Below are 19,790 nucleotides of genomic sequence, written 5' to 3'. Positions count from 1 at the left end.
TTACACTTGTCACATCTTCAGCATGTGCCTGGACAGGTGACTCTGCTGGACTAGGTGTGACATTGTGTTTGTGTAAGTGGATGTGTCTCAGGATATCAGTATAACTCTGAATGATAGTGTTGTGTGTGTGTTTGTGTAACAGGTGGATGCTGGAGGAGGCTGGTCCAGGATTATGGAAATACAAAATTTCCTTTCTCCTGTTAGCTTGTGGATACCACCTTCATGGTTTGTGTGTGTGTGTGTGTGTGTGTGTGTGCGTGTGTTCCTTTCTCAGTCTTTCCAGTGGCTGTCTCTGTGTCTCTCCTCATCTCTGTCTCTTTCCCTCTTTCTCTCTTCCTTTCTTGGTGACTCATCTCTGCGGTTTAGCCCTCCCCCATCTTGCTGGGTCTCCCCTCCCCCACCCAGGAGAGGGTGGGGGTATGAAGGAATGGGACCCTGGGACTAAAAATCAGGGTGAGCACCCCTTTATTACTCATCATTCCCAGACCCACCAGTGGCCCGTAGCCCTCTCCCAGTCCCCTTCCCAGGACTCCCCACTCTCCTGAACTGGGGTGGGCAGGGGATAGGCAATGATGTGTTCTCATGGGGCCATTTCCACGGGGTTCTTCAGCACCTTCTTTCAATTCAAGGTGGAGACCCCTGCCTTTCTCATAAAGTGCCCCTCCCTGCCTGTTCCCCCCATAGCTGACGCATTGAAAGGCTGCAGAGGTGAGTCACCGGTTGGGGGGAAGGGAGGAAGAGAGGGGAGGTGAGCTGCGGGGACCCCCAAGCCCCTGCCCTCTTTTTCTTTCCCAAACCTTCTCAGGGAAAAGACCCAGTGCTCTGACCACCCCCCCGCCTTGGTTTTCCAAATCTTCAGCTTGGACCACTACTTGGTTGCACCCCATCTTCTCTTACTACCCTCCTGGAGAGTATGAGAGATTCAGAAACCAAGATAAAGAGACGGATTTATACAAACATCTCAGAGCAAACACCAGGCATCCCCTCCTGGTCCCCATCTCAGCTTTGCCTTTCCCAGCTCTCTCTCATTCCTTTTTCTTTCCTGCCATCTCCCTCCTCTCCCAAACCCCAGGAACCTGTCCCCAGTCCAGCTCTTTTCCAGAAGCCCCTAGAGGCAGCCAGGTGTGAAGAACACAGCACATTTTTGAGAGGTGGGTTGCGTGTGAATGAGCTGACCCAGGCAGGGAACTGGGATAGAGAGAGGCAGAAACAGACCCAGAGATTCAGAGTCCATGCAGACACAATCCAGATTGTGGAATCACCAAACCTATTGCCCTGGCTTCCATCTCACTGCCCCCTCCCCCATGTCATAATGGCTGAGACTCTTGGGATGTCGATTTCTGAGACGCTCCCCTGGACTTCTGGGCGGAGTGGAGGAGGAAAGCGTTGGGGAAGAATGCAGGAATGAGGGAACACTCTAAAAAACGCGGGGCAAGACTTGAACTTGGGGGCTGCAGATAAGTGGCTAGGATACTGAGGCTTTTCTGCACAGAAATCTAGAAGTGAAGGTAAGTGGGGAGGGGCATGAAAGATCAAAAGCACATAGCAGTCCACATAACCTGTAACATATATCAACTGACATGGAAGGATCCAGATAAATGCACAAAGACACACGGGTACACACATATTATTGACACACCAAGCCAGGCACAATTTTCAGACACCAGCAGATACCCAGACTGGATGCACTCAAACTCCCAACCGCACAGGTATACAGGCACTCAGAGGGATCAGGACCCACACACACTCACACGTTACAGAGACACCTGGAAACAGGCAAAAACACAGCTCCACAGATTGGAAGAGAAAATTACATATTTAAATTGGAACACTACCATGCCCATCCACTCTCTAGCTGATTAAATACACAATTGGTTCCCACATTTTCCTTTTATTTTTCTTTCCCCCATGTTTCATTAATCTCTGGACACACACAAACGCAATGCTCACATATGTACATGCATGTGCACATATACAAGCCCACAGGAACACAAACAATCTCTCTAGATGCCCATCTCCCTCATCTCATACTTGGTCTCTTAGCCCCATCAGCCTCTTAGGCTGCCCCCCCACCTCGCCTCCCTCCCTCCCTCTTTCCTTCTCTCTTGGATGGCTTCCCCTCCCCCCACCAGATGTCTGAGCCATCTCTCTCTGATTCATCCTCCTCAGGAAGGTAACGTGACCCCCCCCATTCCACTGCTCTCAGTAACTAGGCAGGGAAGATATAGGGGAGTGGGATGAGGAGGAAGAGGAATGAGGGGAACCCATAGGGGCAGAGGGATGTCCTAGATAGTTTGGGGAGGGAGATGAGGCACAGTCTCAGGTCTGTTGCCCCCTCCTCTCCTTCTTTGGCATCTTCACTGTCACCTTGGTTCTCTCTTTTTTTTTTTCTTTAGCCTGATGCTTTACCTGTTCCAGATGCCTGCCTGCCTTCCTCCCTCTCCTGCCCCCATCTCTCCTCTTTCCTCTCTCTCTACTTCTCCCCACCTCTTTCCCCGCAGAGCTGATGGGGTTTCTTCTGGGAAAGTGGAGCCACTGATGGAACCGAGAAGCCACTGCTGGCTATAGAGGGAAAGCACGTGAGCGTGTGTTTGTGTGTGTGTGTGTGTTTGTGTGTATGTGTGTGTGTGTGTGTGAGAGAGAGAGAGAGTTTGAGAGAGAGAGAGGAGAGGATGAGGGTCAGTGCTAGGAAGAGATGAGGAAGGGGTTGAGGACTGACTCTGAAAGAGTCTCTGAGCTCCTGACATTCAGCTCTGATCCCGGTTTCCTGAGTCTTAGGGCGCGAGTGCCCTGTGTGTGCCCACAGGCACCCGTGTCTGCAGTCCTTGTGTGTCTGGCATGTGTCATTCCACTCCCCCCTTACCCTGCCCACGCCCCCGCACAGCTCTCTGCCTGCACCGCAGCCCCCCTCCAGCCTCCCTCCCTCCCGTTCATTTCTGCAGTGGCTGCTCCCCTTGCCTCCCTCCCCTCTCCCCTGCCCCCCTCCTCATTTCCGTCCTCCCCCACCCCCGCCCACGGCTGGTCTCCCTTCACTGGACCCGGCTCGCTGATGGATTCTCTTTGCGCAATCTGTGCGTCATCGCCCCCCATCCCCCCGGAACCTCTAACTGTCCAAGCCCCCAATCCCAACCCCTCTGGCAGGAGATGCGGACGAGGGGTCTGGTGGCAGAGAGGGGCGATCTCTGACGTTGCACTCCCACCCTCCACCCCCCCCCCATCGCGTTTAAATCTTCCCTTTAAGCAATGGAGAGAGATGGAGTTGAGTCACCCCCCACCTGCGCACCCCCTCCCCACCTGGTCTGCTCTCGTCCTCCAAACGTCCTTTGGGGGGTAGCAGCGAGAGGGGAAGAAGCAGGAGGGTGGTGGGGAGAGGTGGTCTGAAAAGGGGCCAACAGAGTCAGCTGGACAGAAGGACAGACACACATTTTTTCTCGAGACACGCACAGACCATGAACAGACACGACACAGAGGCACACACATCCTCAGTCTTTTCCCTATCTCTTCCAACTCGGATCCTTTCCGACAGGATCACCCAAGCCTCAAGATCCACCCATGTGCCCCGGCCCAGGGCCCGCATCCCGCACCGCAGATCCGCGGACAGCGCCCGCAGGCGCGCAGAACCATCCCTCCTCTCTCAGGTTCACGCCGTCCTTGGGCGTGTTCCCCACGCACCGTGCAGTCGGGGAATGGGGAGTCTGTCCCCCTCCTCAGTTTTGGAATCCTTATCTTCCCCCTTCCCAGTGTGGATCTCCTATGGGGCCCAGTCAGACGCTGGGAGAGCCCCCACCCTATTCCGCTCGTCGGGCTCCCGCCGCTCCAAGTTGCTCTGTAACCCACCCTCCCGCCTTGCAGCGTCTCTGAATCCACCCTTCCATTCATTCTGCCATTCATTCATTCATCCTTTTCTCCTCGTCCCTCCTTCATTCATTCATAGCCCCCCTGCCCCGCCCGCCTCAGCATTTCATTCATTCATTCCTTCATTCATTCATTTCCCTGGTGCCAGGATAGCGCACACCCCTCCAACCGAGGCCTGCAGCGCGCAGGCGCGGGCCGGGAGAGGCACACATCCTCCAATCGCTGGGCGGCCTCCCGCCTCTAGGCGCCCGCCCGCTTCCCCATGAATGAACATTGACGTCAATGGGGCGGGGCGATTCCCACGTGACCCCGCGCGCTCCTCTTTATAAGGCGGTAGCGGCGCGGGCGCTGTCCAGCGTGCTGAAGCCTGAGCGAGCGAGTCTCCCGGAGCCGCGCGGACCCAGCTGAGCCCAGCCCACTGGACGCCAGACCTCGACCATCGCTCGTATCCTAGCCACCGCTCGGAGCCGAGGCGGACGAGTCCCGATCTTCCCCTGTCCCCACCCCGCCCCGACCCTCCTCTCCACCTCTCGCGTCGTGGCACCAGCTGGTAAATACTCTGCTGTCCGTCCCTCAAACCCTCAGCAGCCGTGGGCGTGAGGGAGGGTTCTCTCTCCCCTAGTTGGGAGTGTTGAAAACACAGCGGGGAGCCCCCGGGAAGGGTCCCTGGTAAATGGGGGAGTCGCCGCTCTTCTTTTGCTGCTGAAGTCGCCCACGCACCATCCGGGAAGTCCTGTGGGGAGGGAGCAGAGGTTTTTTTTTTCCCCGTATCCTTGCTGCTTAGTACGTGGGCGCTGCCAGTGAGCTGGCTCAGGGAAGGGGGCGAGGAGGCACCGGGGGAGCAAGGGTTGCAGGCGTTTTCCCATTTACACGACTCCAGAGATCGGCACAACATCTTCCTCCTTTGCTCCTAAACGTCCCTTTTCAGGGTAAGGTTAGGGGGATAAGGGAAGCCCCGGCTTTCCTGATTAAAGGTGGGGGAAGGGAATATAAAATCAGAGAGCGGAAAATTCTTACAGAAACCCTCTCTTTCTTTGGTCACTTCTATTTTTTCACAGTCTCCGGCAGCCCTTCGGTCATGAAATCGCTCAGGTTGCCGGCTCCTGTCCTCCTCTGCTTCCTTCTACTGACCAAGGGGTTGGGAGCAGCGCCCCCGGGGCACCCTGAGGCTCAGCCACCTCCCCCCAGCTCTGAGCATAAAGAGCCGGTAGCTGGGGATGCAGTGCTCGGGCCGAAGGATGTTAGCGCCCCAGAGGTCCGAGCCGCTAGGAATTCAGAGCCGCAGGACGAGGGAGAGCTTTTCCAGGGCGTGGATCCCCGGGCGCTGGCCGCGGTGCTGCTGCAGGCACTCGACCGCCCGGCCTCGCCCCCAGCGCCTGGCGGCTCCCAGCAGCGGCCAGAGGAAGAAGCAGCAGAAGCTCTGCTGACCGAGACCGTGCGCAGCCAGACCCACAGTCTCCCAGCGCCAGAGACCCAGGCGCCCGCGGCCCCGCCTCGCCCTCAGACTCAGGAGAATGGTCCCGAGGCGACCGACCCCTCCGAGGAGCTCGAGGCGCTGGCTTCCCTGCTTCAGGAACTGCGAGATTTCAGTCCGAGCAGTGCCAAGCGCCAGCAAGAGACGGCGGCAGCAGAGACGGAAACCCGCACGCACACGCTGACCCGAGTCAACCTGGAGAGCCCCGGGCCGGAGCGCGTGTGGCGGGCTTCCTGGGGAGAGTTCCAGGCGCGCGTCCCGGAGCGCGCGGCCCTGCCGCCGCCTGCTCCTCCGCAATTCCAGGCGCGTATGCCCGAGAGCGGTCCCCTTCCCGAAGCCCACCAGTTCGGGGAAGGAGTGTCCTCCCCCAAAACGCACCTAGGTGAGGCACTGGCACCCTTGTCCAAGGCGTACCAAGGCCTGGGCGCTCCCTTTACCAAGGCGCGCCGGCCGGAGACCTCACTCCTGGGCGGCTCTGAGGCGGGAGAGCGCCTTCTACAGCAAGGGCTGGCGCAGGTGGAAGCCGGGCGGCGGCAGGCGGAGGCCACACGGCAGGCCGCGGCCCAGGAAGAGCGGCTGGCCGACCTCGCCTCCGACCTGCTGCTCCAGTATTTGCTGCAGGGCGGGGCTCGGCAGCGCGGCCTTGGGGGTCGGGGGCTGCAGCAGGAGGAGGAGCGAGAGACCGAGAGGGGGCAGGAGGCGGCGGAGCAGGAGAGACGCGGCGGGGAGGAGAGGGCGGGGGAAGAGGATGAGGAGGCGGCGGAGGCGGAGGCGGAGGCGGAGGAGGCGGAGAGGGCGCGACAGAACGCGCTACTGTTCGCCGAGGAGGAGGACGGGGAAGCCGGAGCCGAAGACAAGCGCTCCCAGGAGGAGACGCCCGGCCACCGACGAAAGGAGGCCGAGGGGGCAGAGGAGGGCGGGGAGGAGGAGGAGGACGACGAAGAGATGGACCCGCAGACAATCGACAGCCTCATTGAGCTGTCCACCAAACTCCACCTGCCAGCGGACGACGTGGTCAGCATCATCGAGGAGGTGGAAGAGAAGCGGAAGCGGAAGAAGAACGCCCCTCCCGAGCCTGTGCCGCCCCCCCGGGCCGCCCCCGTCCCCACTCACGCCCGCTCCCCGCAGCCCCAGCCCCTGTCCCCCGCCCCGGCTCGGGACGAGCTGCCCGACTGGAACGAGGTGCTCCCGCCCTGGGATCGGGAGGAGGACGAGGTGTTTCCGCCGGGGCCCTACCACCCTTTTCCCAACTACATCCGGCCGCGAACACTGCAGCCACCCGCTGCCTCGCGCCGCCGCCACTACCACCACGCCCTGCCGCCTTCGAGCCACTATCCCGACAGGGAGGCCCAGGCGCGGCGCGCTCAGGAGCAGGCGGAGGCAGAGGAGCGCCGGCTGCAGGAGCAGGAGGAGCTGGAGAATTACATCGAACACGTGCTGCTCAGGCGCCCGTGACCGGCCCCGGCCCCGCCCCCGCGCGCCGCCGCGCGCGCCGCCACCCCCCTCCGTGTCGCTCCTTTCCCCTCTCAGTGTTTGCATGCGCCCGGCCCCGCCCTCGGCCACCGCCCAGTCCCGCCCCGGCCCACCCCTCCGCCCGCGGGCCGCCCCGCCCCCGGGCTACGCCGGGACCTGTCAGACCTCTTCGTGCGCCGGAAGCCCGAAATCCCAAACTCACTCACGGATGTCTCGGGGCCAGCACAGGCGGGCGGGTAGTTTGTGCGAGTTCCCTGCCCCCGCGGGGCCCCGTCCCCACCTAGTCCCTCTCGGGATGTCCCGGTCTGAAACCGGAAAAAGGATTTCCAGTTAACTGTGTGAAGAAGTGTCTGTCTCCCGCCCTTTGGGCCTCCCAAGAGCCTCTCCACCCTCTCCGGATCGCTGTGAATTTATCCCTTCTTTCCCTACTCTGTTGTAAATACCCCTCACGGAGGAAATAGTTTTGCTAAGAAATAAAAGTGACTATTTTATTAGGACTTTGTTCTCGGTTATTCACCCGTCCCCTTGGGCCTGCGTGGTCCTACCCAAGGGGCGGTGAGGGAAGCGCCATCCACAACACCCATCTCCTCCTGCTCAAAAGCGAAGGTTGAGTGATAGAACCTCTTTCAACCGTATTCGGCGCGGGGGGGGGGGGCGTAGAATAGGCTCACATCCTTTAGGAAACCCTAAATTCCACTTCCAGCTTGGGGGTTAAAGTCACAGGTCCCCAGGCCCTGGCAGAGAGATGCAGAGCGGATAAGGTGCTGCAGCTCTGCGCCACCTAGTAAATTCTTCTTTGCACGATCTCAGGGCCACCTAGGCAGTGTCGGTGGCTCCCACCACCCCTACTCTACCTTACCCACCCACCTCCCTTAACTGCTCCCTAAATTCCCTGGTCCTATTATGTACCTCACAAGATATATGGGGAGAAGGGGTTGGCGGCCACGGAAACATCCTGCTTTTAACTGCTTCTCAAGCCTTTTCTAATCATAGAGGATGGGATATATCCTTGAACTCTTGAGTCTCCTCCCCAAATGAAACTAAACCAGGTGAATGACCACAAAGAAACCTCAAAGGAGTGAAACCACTACCCAGGAGTTGCTCCTCCCTGTCTGAAGGCAGCTCAGGGAGCTGGAGGCACCTTGGTCAGTGGTCACTGAGGTCAGAGAGACACTGAGCTCACAAGTCTGTTTGGGGGGAGGGCGGTGCCAGGTAAAATACAGGACACTCAGTCAAATTTGCATTTCAGATAAACAATGAATACATTTGCACAGGACACACTTATCCTAAAAACATTATTCATTATCATAACAAATTGAACTGGGTATCTTCCTTTTTTTTTTTTTTTTTTTGGCCTTAAATCTGGCAGCCCTAGTTCCAAGGATGAGTGGAACGGGCAGTGTTGCTTTCCCGTCCTGACTGATCGCAGCAGCTCTCCTTCACAGAGCCTAAGCCAGGCAAAGTCCAGAAATGCTTTTCCTTTTATTTTGGAGGAAAAGAAAAAAGAAATCAGACACTTTCCCCACCCCACCCACTTAGCTCCTGCCTCACCGGGAACTCGGGAGTGAAGGAGGGACAGGGCCCAGTCTTCTGTAAAGCCTACCCTTCCCCCAGCCCTCCCTTCCCTCAAAGTAGCAAGGTTAGAAAAACATTAACTATGTTGCTCCTCCCCTGGAACTGAACGGAGGCCCCACTGCAGCCAAGAAGGAAGGGGAGGAGACAGATGAGGGAAAAGGACTTCCCTCTGGAGACACGGAGGTACCCCTCCCAGGCAGAGAAGCTGCCCTGGCTGGCTGCGGGGAGGGCTGGAGGTAGGTTATGGGGCAGGGAGAAGAGAAGAGCCCTGAAAACCTTTTCCCTTTAACCTGACATATTTATATATTTACAGTTATAAGGGTGGGGGGGAGTTTGGGGTGACATTAGTTCTTCAAAGGCAGGGGATGAAAGCCAAATAGCACCCCCGACTTGGTCACATTTTCCTGCCTCCTAGGTCCTAAAACCTTCAGTGGGAAAGGGGAAACAGGAGGTAGGGGGTGGAGGGAGGGAATGTTTGAGGGTCCTGAGCCCACAGCTCACTGCAAAAGAAGGTGAGGCAGCAGACGAGGAGCAGCTGGGTCCCACCAAGAAAAGGGCCACCGATGCCCTGCCTCTCCGCCAGCTCCCCACATCTCCACGCGGCCCCGGGCGGAGGCTAGGCCAGACCCATCTCCTCCAGCACACTGCGCGGCGACTCATCCTCCTAAGGCAGAGACAGAAAGAGGGTGATGTGGAGACACCAGGAGAGGCAGACGGGGTGAGGGAGTGGAGGGTGGGCAAGACAGCAATCGTAAGGACAGACAGAGGGGGGAAGCACAGAGAGACACGGGGAGGGAAGAGAGAAGCCAACGTGAGCCCAAGGCTGGAACAGCTGGGGACCCTTCAGGGAAGCTCTCCAGTCTCCCAGGAGTGCCTCCCAGGTGCACCCCCCAGAGCCAACCATGGCAAGGAGTGGGGTCCAGGTTGAGTCCACCACCACCCAGAGAACCCAAAGCCAGGAGTTTGGCAAGCAGGGGGCTCGGCCTTAGTATCCGAAGGGGAGGGAGTAAAACTGGGACTGGGGGCTGGGCAACTGGCTTTCCCAGGGCTGGGGGTGGCAGATGGTTGGGTGCGGGGAGGGAGTAAGAAGTTGGCATCAGGTCCCCGAGGAAAGGTGGACCAGACTGCAGAGAGATGAGTCATTAGGGTCTGAGCAGAGCACTAGCAACAGGGTGGGTGTGTGAATGCCAGGGCACATGTGTATGAGTGTGCATGTGTGTGTGTGCGTGTGTGTGTGATGGAGCTGGACCAGTGAGGTGGCAAGTTGGATTCTGCCCTTTCTCCTTCTGCAGGGATGAGCCCCCCCCGCCCCCCATCTCTCCCCCTCCTCAGAGCCAGCTCAGGCCGGCTTGCTCATCATTGCAGGTTCCGGTGACTCATCTCCCTGCACCAAGGCTCAGCAGTGGCACAGCAGAGAGGGGGCAGGCAGTAATGGCGTGAGGGCGGGGTTGCCGGATAGAAGGGAGAATCAACAACCAGGCGCCCTCAACCCCAACCCCCAAATCCCCATAGCAAAATTTTGCTCCTGAGAAGCAGAGGCTTTGAATATGTGTGTGTTTTAAAAAAAGAAAGAATGACCTATCATGTGCCCCTTCTCCAATTCTCTGAGCAACCCTAAATGCCAAGAGAAGCAGGGGACAAAGGCGATTTGGCTGGGATGAGATACCCTGGGTCTTGGGAGAAGGAGGGGGGAACTGGCACAGGCGGCCGTCTGCCACCCCCACTACCTCCCACCCCGAGCAGTTAGGGCTTGAGGGCCAGCTGGCCAACCAGGCGCCTTGGGGGCCAGACGCCACAGGGAGGGTGGGAACGGGCAGCTGGGGCCCGCAGGCAAGGTGTCCAGGGCAGGGGGGGCGCCCTTGGCCTTGGTCCTCTTCCTCCTCCCCCTCACTGTCCCGGCCCGAACCTCCTGCAGTAGGTCCGCCTGCTCGATAGCCTTCAGCACACTCTTCTTGGAGGTGTCCTGGACGTCGCCCCCCATCAAAAACTCATCCAAGATGAAGTAGGCCTTCTCAAAGTTGAAGATGATGTCCAGCTCACAAACCTGGGAGGAGGCGGGGAGGCAGAACTGAGCGTCAAGGTGCATCTCGACCCCACTTTTTTCTCATCACGGTTCCATGGCCTTCGTGACCACTCCTCCCCGCCTTGGGTTCTTGCCCCAGGTCTATGTCCTCCCAACCCCTAGGCCTTAGTCCTTAGTTCGGCTTTTCCTTCTCCTTCTCTTGCCTCTTTCTCTGTGATCATGAAATATTAGTTGCTCTAGTCTACTCTTGACCTTCACTCCTGTTGCCTTCCCCCCAAATCTGTGACACAGCTCCTACCAGAGGCTGGGCTAGCTTCCCTCCCTCGGGACTGTGACAGGGCAGGGAAGGAGATTCTGGATCATGAGGCAAATGACTTCAGTTCCAAGCAGCACTGTGAAACTAACCAGCTAACTCTACATGTCATTTAATTTCTCTGAGTCTCAGTTTTCTCATTTGAAAATGGAGACACCAACACCTACTCATAGGACGGAATGAGGAGCAAACAGGAGAACCTGAAAGCACTGTGTAAATTATTATGTGGAATACAAATTATGGAGTTATTACTATTCCCCACCTAATATCTGAGCTCACTGCCAGTGCCCAGACTATAGCCCAGATCAGTTAATTCAGAATCTCCGGGGGTGAGACATAGGCATCGCTATTTTTTAAAAACTCTCCAGAAGATTCCAAAGCAAAGTCAAGGTCAGGAACCACTGATAAAAATCTGAACATGGCCTCTGTCCTTGTGTGAGAAGTTTGAGCTGAGCTCTAGATGGATTGACTAAGTGGCAGATTCTGGTCCCCACCCTCCTCCCCCGAGCTGATTAAGGGGCATGGCTAATAGGCTTAAGGCTTAAAGAGGAAGATTAACTACTGTTCTCACTGTTCCAACTTCCCCTCTCCTGAGTCTTCCAGGGCAGAGATCAGAAGGATCCCAGAGTTTGGTAAAAAGAGGGGATTGCTGCGTATGGAAATGGGTGGATGGGGAGACTTACGCTGCCGAAGTATTTGTCCAGGAGCTCCACATACCGGTGGATCAGCTCCAGCGTGATCAGCTCATTATCTTGGCCCTCGATGGCACAGCAGAAGTAGAGGCTGGCATATCTGAGGACAGGGGCACAGGAGGGATGGCTGGGACGGCTGCTGGGGCTGCTTTGGGACCCAGGCATCTTGTGCCCAAACCTCTCATTTCCCCCCATTCCCAGTCTGTGCCCCTACTGGACACAGGCGGGGTGGCCCCAGGGTACGCAAACAGTAACTCACTCTGCCTCTGAGTGCCTCTCACAGACGCAAGCTCTTTCCCTCTGGACCTCTGACCTGTTCAGTTTGACTCAGCAAACACCTGAGCCACGAATTCACCTGCTCAGAGGAGGAACTGGAAAGGGTTGGTGCACATATGTGTGTGTGTGTGTGTGTGTGTGTGTGTGTGTATGTGTTAGGAAAGTGGTGCAGGATCTATGACTGTTGAATGAGGCTGCCAGGGACGTGTGCAAGAGACAAGATGGGGCCTTCGGGGCAGAGGTAGGTGCATGAAGTAGGTGTCAGGCTTGAGCAAAGCCAAAAGGGAACAAGAATTTCTTCAAGGTGAATTTGGAAAGTAAAGGCAGCTGGAGTTCATCGCTGCCCTCCAGACGTCCTTAGCTCTAAGCTCTTCCTGACCTAAGGGACTGCCTATTTCTTGGCCAGGTGAACCCATCCCAGACCCCAATCAAGCAGGATCCAGGCAGGTCTGAAAGGAGGTGGGGAGTCACCTCTTATAGACAACTTTGAGGTCCCTCCACTCCAGGAAGCTGCACATCTTGGGCTTGCGAGCCAGAACGACCTGCATGAGCTCACGAACCATCTTCTTTCGCTCCTTGTCTGAGGTGGCCAGGTACCATTTTTGTAGCCGCAGCTTCCCCTGCCGGCTGAACAGCAGCATAAATCGCATCTGGGGGTAGGGGGGAGTCAGAGCCAAGGGTCAGAGATTTGCCTCTCTGAGCTGGTTTCCTCCAGAAATACACAGCCCCAAACTCATCCCATCTAACTCTTCTCTACTCACGGCTCCTACTTTCTTCAAAACATCAGCCCTTGCTGTAACTCTGGCTATTCCCACCAGCAGGTGCCTTTCCTTGTAGGGGGTGTCAGAGCTTCTGAGTCTGTCATTTGCGTTCAAATCCTGGCTCTAGTAGTTGAGTAATTTGCCTTGGGCAATTACTTTATGTCTCTGGGCTTCAGTTTCTTGGTGTGCAAGATGGAAATAATGAAGGTACCTACTTTCCCGAGTTGTTAAGTGGGATTGAAGGAGTTGATACGTGAAACAGTGCCTGGCACGTACGAGGCACTATAACACATTAGGTATCATTATTATTATTTCCTGACCTCCTGTTTCCTAATCCTGTTTTCCAAAGGTGGGTGAAATGCTATCACGGTGACAAACAGCCCACAGCTGATGTCAGAGACGTCTGCTTTCTTTCCTGCTCTTTCTATCCACCACCGCGCTGAAATCAGGTATTTTGTTCTCAAGAAGCTACCTCAATCCTCCACCCCATCCTAGCCATACACCCTTGCTGATGTCCCCAACACACTGCCCTCCAGTGCCAGTCCTGTGCCCAGGGGTATCCTTCACGTTAGCACATGGTATTGGGAGCCCCGGATTCCACCCTCTGCTCTCCTCGGCCCTCCAGGCATTTGGCCAGCCATATTCCTCTTTTCCTCCTTTTAGGGTGCCTCCTGCTGAATGCCCACACCTCCCCAGATACCAGGTGACCAATTTCCCTTTCAGTCCCTCAGTTTGGACACAGCCATTCAGGGTGGCTCGCCTAGGGAATGTTTGTGGAACAAGCTCAGGGGGGTGGACTGGGGCGTGCAGAGCCCTCACTACCCCGTGCAACCACAGCTTCCCAGTTCGGGGGGTGGGCGGGTCCGGGCCACATCCTGGAGTCATCTCCCTCTCCCTGGAGCTCTTCTCTCCGTGTACATTACCAGGGCCGGAGTCCTGGGTGTGCGGAACAGCACTAGTTTAGACGGCTAAGGATCAGAATTCGAGAGAACTGGGTTTTTTTGGTGGCGGGGAAGGGGAAGCACTGCTAGCGCGGCGGGTGGTCAACAGAGGGGCGCAAGGGAGCCGTGTGCGGCTACGATGCGGGTGGGCCGGGAGCAGGAAGACGGAAGGCCCGAGTTCCGGAAAGAGGATGGGGTGGGGGCCGGAGAGCCAAGAGCACCGGAACCGGGAAGCCAAAGCCTGGGTCCCCGAGAGCAAAACCTCGAGCCCACATGGCTTCCCCACCTCACCCCCGCCTCTAGGTGAGGCAGGACGTCCACTCCTCGGACCCGGAAACTATCCCCTCGCACACACCGCCCCTCCCGCCGGCCGCCGCTGCTCTGGGCTGCACGTGGACAGAGGGTCTCGGTGACTTGCGACCCCCGCTGTCTCCCTCCGCCAACAGGCCCCGGAGCCCCCATTCCTCGGGCGACTTCCCTGCGGCAGTGGTTGGGACCCCTTGGATCGCGACCCGCGCGCTCCCCCTGGCCTCGGACGGTCCCACCGCCCCCTAGTCACCTCCCTCTCTCCCTACAAATGCGCCCCCTCTCCGCGCCTTCTCCCTAAAGCCATTTCCAGCTGGTTTTCCTTCCGAGGCCGGCTAGCCCACCCGCCCAGGTAAGTGAGGGCCTCTGAGGACCGGAGGGAGAAAGAGCGGCTCACACCGAGGGCGGCCCCAAGGACCCCTGCAGGTGCAGCCCACGCCCCTCGGTTCCCCCTCCCCTCCCTCTTTGCACAGCCTACCATCCTGCAGCCTCCGGCTTTGCGCGTCCCTCTTCGGCCACCGTAGGCGCCAGCTCCACTCCCTTTCTTATCCTTTCGCCTCCTTCCCTCCCTCTCGCTTGAAGCCCCGCCCTGTCCGCCGCGGTTCAGAGAGCCAAGGCTTTGAGTACTGCGCAGGCGCCAACGCTGCGGAGCGCGCGGGCGGGGCTGGAGGTGGAGAAGCGGAAGCCATGGCAACCAGGTCCTTGACTTCAGCTTTGAGTAGCCCTGTCGTCATGGTAACAAGGCTGTCTTGTGGGCTGGTTGGAGGATGGGGGAGGAGGACAATGAGGTCCTCGCGCTTTGGAACCTTGGGGGAGAAAGGCGGGTAAAGGGGTGAGAGGTGGATGAGATGACCGCTGGAGTTTGTGAGGAAGTAGGGTGATTTAATGGAAGGGGCGTGGGCGATTGAGAGGGAGCAAGGTGGGAATTGTCTGTAGGGAAGGAGGAATGACGAGGAAGGCAAAGACAAAGGGTGGTGGTGGGGCAGGCATGAGAGAAGTATGGAGCTCAGAATAGATACCTACTGGGAACCTGCTAAATGCAACAACACTCAAAGTAAGAGAAAGGTGTAGGTAATGAGGCAGACAAGAAAAGGAGGGGCTGATAGAAAAGTGATGTAAGGAAGAGGAGGAGAAGCATGATTAAGGCAAAAGAGGAAGAAATAAAGAGAATCTTAAAAAGTTGGCATGGGTCAAAGCTAAAAAGGGACAGTCGTAACCCAGGCACAAGTGTAAAGATGAGAAGGATGTAAATTGTAATACAAGCTTTTTGACTGAGGATGTGCATGTGTGAGTGTGTATATTTGTGTGTGTGTGTCCACGTAGTAAAGGAGTTTGCATATAAATGGATAAGAGAAAAATCTTAAATTTTGTCATGCCGAAAACTTAATGGCATATTTCTAGGTAATTGTTGGTAACTAATGATGCTATTGTTTTTGAGTAGCACTTGAAGCAAATGTTGGTAAGGCTCTCCCTGACTCCGCTTTGCATTCTTTTCTTCTTACTCTTTGTTATGGAGGTCATATGCTTTAGTTGCAAGGGGGTGGGCCTAATCACCTGGGATGCAATCTAGTCTCTGATCTCTACTTGATGTATAGTCTCAGATGGGTCCTTTAACCCTCCGTTTACTCATTTAAAAAATGAAGATAGCAGGGCTTCTCTGGTGGCGCAGTGGTTGACAGTCCGCCTCCGATGCAGGGGACACGGGTTCGTGCCCCGGTCCGGGAGGATCCCACATGCCGCGGAGAGGCTGGACCCGTGAGCCATGGCCGCTGAGCCTTCACGTCCGGAGCCTGTGCTCCGCAACGGGAGAGGCCACAACAGTGAGAGGCCCGCGTACCGCAAAAAAAAAAAAAAAAAAAAGAAGAAGTAATGAGCAGTGAGGTAAAGATGTAAAGCAGAGATCTAGGCAACAGCCCGAGGAAGTGTGGAAGATCTAGAGATGTAACCTCCTACACACCTTGGAAAGATGACACTTTCTAGAATTCCTTGTCTCAACGTGCCATGCCTAGCTGCAGAGAAGATAAGATCCATGAGAGAATTGTGAGAAATAGGGGTTTTGCTCACATAGAATCATAGACTCAAGTGGTTTAAACTAACTAGAAGATGACAGACCGCATTTATCTCTTCATGGTTAGTGAATGATACACGTAGAGAATCTATGAGTTAGTGGGTCCAATGAGCTTTTGTCTGCAGATGAGTTCGGATTTGATGCAGTGGGCAGTTGGGAGTCATTATAGTTGTCTGAGCTGCTGAATAACTTGGTGAAAACAGCTTTGAAAAAGTTAATCTTATAGTAATATGGGGGATGATTTGAAGGGACAAATGGAAGGCTGGAAGATCACCTAGGAGGCAGTTTTGGGAATCTAGGCACAAAAATGAAATGGAGAGGGACAAATTGGAGAGATACCTGTAATGGGCCAATCACCTGAATTTAGAACTCATCTAAGTAGAGAAGGAAGAAGAATCAAAGATGAGTCTGGAGAATTAGTGGTGCCATTTGTATAAATGGAAAAATAGAAGAGGTGAGATTCTCCTTCATTAGTGTGGATGGTGTCTTTATTGTTATCCTGGGAACCCCATGCTGACACCTCCCCAAGCCTTCCCTCTTCCCTCATCTGCGTGGAGCGGTGGTTCCTGTGGTGGGTGGAAGGGTGATCCACATGGCCTCCAAAGCCTTTCATTTCTGAGTCTATGATCTGTGTTCCTCTCTCTTGTGATGATGCTCCCTGCCACCTTTTTTTTTAATTTATTTTTTATTTATTTATTTTTGACTGCATTGGGTCTTCGTTGCTGTGCGCGGGCCCTCTCTAGCGCAGCGAGCCGGCGCTACCCCTCGCGGCGGTGGGAGGGCTTCTCATTTGGTGGCCTCTCCTGTTGTCAAGCACGGGCTCCAGCAGCCGCAGCACAGTAGTTGTGGCTCGCGGGTTCCAGAATGCAGGCTCAGCAGCTGTGGCGCACAGGCCCAGCTGCTCCGTGGCATGTGGGATCCGCCCGGACCAGGGCTTGAACCTGTGTCCCCTGCATCGGCGGGCGGATTCCCAACCACTGCGCCACCCGGGAAGCCCCCGCCACCATTTTTGGTGTATTCTTTAAGTACTCATTGTTCCCTGATGATGTCATTTGCACTCATCGATGGGTTTTGTTTTTGTTTTTGTTTTTTGCGGTACGCGGGCCTCTCACTGTTGTGGCCTCTCCCGTTGAGGAGCACAGGCTCCGGACGTGCAGGCTCAGCGGCCATGGCTCATGGGCCCAGCCGCTCCGCGGCATGTGGGATCTTCCCGGACCAGGGCACGAACCCGTGTCCCCTGCATCGGCAGGTGGACTCTCAACCACTGCGCCACCAGGGAAGCCCTGGGGTTTTTTTTTTTAACTAAGCAGTTGGGACCTTATCGTCTGCTATTCCTAAGGGTCCTGAATACTTTCTGTGGTAGATGTTTGCCATTCTTTTTCACTTCCCTGGCTCTAAACCCCCTTCCTAGGGTTTCAGAATCCCCACCTTACAAGTCTAGGGGGAGATAGAGCAACCTCCCAGTGTAGCATTCGAATTTCCCAGATATTCCCTTTGGCAGCCCTCTTTGTGCCCACAGCATGGGCATGTCTGCTGGACTCGGCCAATCTTTACTCTCACCTGGACTTTGGTCCAGGAGGGAATGAGGGGGGATGGGGTGATGAGGATAGGTAAGACTCTGGCAGAGGGTCAGAGGACAAAACCTAGGGCGCAGGTGGAGTGGCGCCAATGGCAGTGTCCCATACCAGTAAGAGGTAGGGTGGGGGTACCTGGTGATTTGTGATTTGGGGCTCTGTCTCTAGTGTGAGACCTCCTGCTAGTTCTCTGGCCCTCCTGGCAATTCCCTGAGCTCCCCAGTTTCCTTTTCTGCTTCATTTAGCCAGAGTTGGTTTCAGTTCCTGGTAACAAAGGACTCTGACTGGTAAACTAGGTAATCATGCCACACTGTCTGTTGATGGCACATGTGAGTTGTAAGCTCTTCTTGGGAAAGTGTCTTACTCATGTTTTATTTCTTTACAGCACCTAGCACAGTGCTTGTTGATTGGCTTCAATTATGATTGGTATACATGGTTACCTAATCGAGATATTTAAATCTTGCATCTCACCCCAAATATGCTAAATTCTAATTTTCTATATAATAGTACATATTTAATATCTATTATTCCTGCTAGAGGATAAACTGCCTTCTTTTGCTGTTTCTCCTGTGCCTAGCACAGTGCCCGGCACACAGCAGGTACACAAGAGTTGTTGAAGAAAGGTACACTGGATCCTCCACTTGAAAATTTCATTGTCATCTCAAACTTCACTTGCCCAAAATGAGTAACTTCCTTCCACCTTCTCCTGAAACCGTCCCATTTCTTGGTTTCCCACTGTGGTCAGCTTCGCCACCTTTTCCTAAGTTTGCAGATTATCAGCCTGGGACATGAAGGATCACAAAAAGCATGGCTTATTCAAGGGACATAGATCAGACCTGCCTGATAGACTAGGAGAGAGTATGGAAAAAGGGGAGACTGGCTGGGTTATCAGGGGAGGGAGGCAGCAATCTGAAAACCAACTTGATGACTTGGGACTTCATTCTCAGGCATGTCCCTGGAACCTGCCTTGCTATTATTTTTCCTTTGTGATTTTGTTCATATTGTTTTCTGGAATGCCCTGCCATTCCCTCCCCAGAGACCCAAATCCATCTTATTCATCCTTTAAGTTTGAACAAAGCAGCCGTTCCTGATGACCCTTTACACTCCAGTGGTAATTTCTAGAATGTTTCTTTCAACCATTTTTGCAGTGATTCCCATAACATTTCAGCTTTTTGGTGAGTATTCTCCGTAGATGCTGGCAGACCTCATTTAACTGCGCTTTGCTTTATGGTGCTTCACGGATACTGAGTATTTTACAAATTGCAGGTTTGTACTGCAGCAGCCCTGCACTGAGCAAGTCTACTGGCGCCATTTTTCCAACAGCATTTGTTCACTTCATGCCTCTGTGTCACATTTTGGTAATTCTTGCAATATTTCAAACTTTTTCGTTATTATTATCTTTGTTATGGTGACCTGTGATCGGTGATCTTTGTGACTACTGTGGTAACTGCAGATGTGGTAGAAATGGCAAGAGAACTAGAATTGGAAGTGGAGCCTGAAGATGTGACTGAACTGCTGCAATCTCGCAATAAAACTTTCACGGTGAGGAGTTGTTTCTTCTGGATGAGCAAAGAAAGTGGTTTCTTGAGATGGGATCTACTCCTGGTGAAGATGCTGTGAAGACTGTTGAAATGACAAGAAAGGAATGAGAGTATTACATAAACTTAGTTGATAAAGCAGCAGCAGGATTTGAGGGAATTGACTCCGATTTTGAAAGAAGTTCTACTCTGGGTAAAATGCTATCAAACAGCATTGCAGGCTACAGAGAAATTGCTTGTGAAAGGAAGAGTCAATCAGTGCAGTCAGTCACTGTTGCCTTATTTTAAGAAATTGACACAGCCATCCCAACCTTCAGCAACCATGACCCTGATCAGTCAGAAGCCATCCACATCAAGACAGGACCCTCTACCAGCAAAAAATTACAATTACGGGCTCAGATGATGGTTAACGTTTTTTAGCAGTAAATTATTTATAAATTAAGTGTATCTCCGAGGTATGCCTGTACTTGAGAGTAGGAAACATCAATCACTTACATTATTGTTGTTTTTTTGGCCTGCGCTGAGCAACATGAGGGATCTTAGTTCCCTGGCCAGAGATGGAACCCGCACCCTCTGCAGAGTCTTAATAACCACTGGACCGCCAGGGAAGTCCCTCACTTACTCTGTTTTAAAAGTGCTTCACCTCCCCCAGTATACAGTTACACGTTTAAAGAAAAACTTGTTAAATTGGAGCTCAGACTTGGCAAGATTTTGGTTGAAGCCATAGCTGCTCTGCTTCAGAAGCTTTCCACTGGCGCCAAAGCGACCTCTGGTGGCCAGGGGAGAAAAGACTACCTTCAGGATGCTGGTGTTCAAGCTGGTAAGGCACAGGTGTGCACACAGGATGCCCGGGTGACGGGCACGTGAGGGCAGCACCTTTGCTCCTGACTGCGTCTGAGCCCTCCTCTGTGTTCAGGGAGA

General features: G+C 54.8%; 2 protein-coding genes and 1 long non-coding RNA gene across 4 annotated transcripts; 2 read left to right on the top strand and 1 right to left on the bottom strand.

Annotated features, from left to right (window-relative positions):
• Positions 1-4,222: 4,222 nt before the first annotated feature.
• VGF (VGF nerve growth factor inducible) lies at positions 4,223-7,280 on the top strand. Of its 2 annotated transcripts, none has more exons than XM_082644742.1 (2): positions 4,223-4,405; positions 4,914-7,280. In XM_082644742.1, the coding sequence occupies exon 2, from the start codon at positions 4,934-4,936 to the stop codon at positions 6,782-6,784; it is 1,851 nt and encodes a 616-aa protein (XP_082500868.1). In that variant the 5' UTR covers positions 4,223-4,405; positions 4,914-4,933; the 3' UTR covers positions 6,785-7,280. The 2 variants fall into 2 exon arrangements, with proteins under 2 accessions (XP_082500868.1, XP_082500869.1); XM_082644743.1 differs by lacking the exon at positions 4,223-4,405 and adding an exon at positions 4,738-4,784.
• Positions 7,281-8,265: 985 nt separating this feature from the next.
• Positions 8,266-14,269, bottom strand: AP1S1 (adaptor related protein complex 1 subunit sigma 1). The gene is made up of 5 exons (XM_082645604.1): positions 14,168-14,269; positions 12,153-12,331; positions 11,397-11,505; positions 10,284-10,421; positions 8,266-9,041 (listed from the first exon to the last, which is right to left on the bottom strand). The coding sequence occupies exons 1-5, from the start codon at positions 14,168-14,170 to the stop codon at positions 8,994-8,996; spliced, it is 477 nt and encodes a 158-aa protein (XP_082501730.1). The 5' UTR covers positions 14,171-14,269; the 3' UTR covers positions 8,266-8,993.
• Positions 14,270-14,351: 82 nt separating this feature from the next.
• LOC309816246 lies at positions 14,352-18,649 on the top strand. Its single transcript, XR_014295986.1, has 3 exons — positions 14,352-14,424; positions 18,370-18,506; positions 18,598-18,649. It is a non-coding gene; the product is annotated as an uncharacterized lncRNA (long non-coding RNA).
• The last annotated feature ends 1,141 nt before the right edge of the window (positions 18,650-19,790 follow it).

This window comes from Mesoplodon mirus (genome assembly GCF_964341445.2).
Source record: "Mesoplodon mirus genome assembly, chromosome: 15".
NCBI classification, from domain to species: Eukaryota; Metazoa; Chordata; class Mammalia; order Artiodactyla; family Ziphiidae; genus Mesoplodon; species Mesoplodon mirus.
The sequence above is the reverse complement of the archived record's forward strand: the minus strand, read 5'-3'. Positions and strand labels throughout refer to the sequence as shown.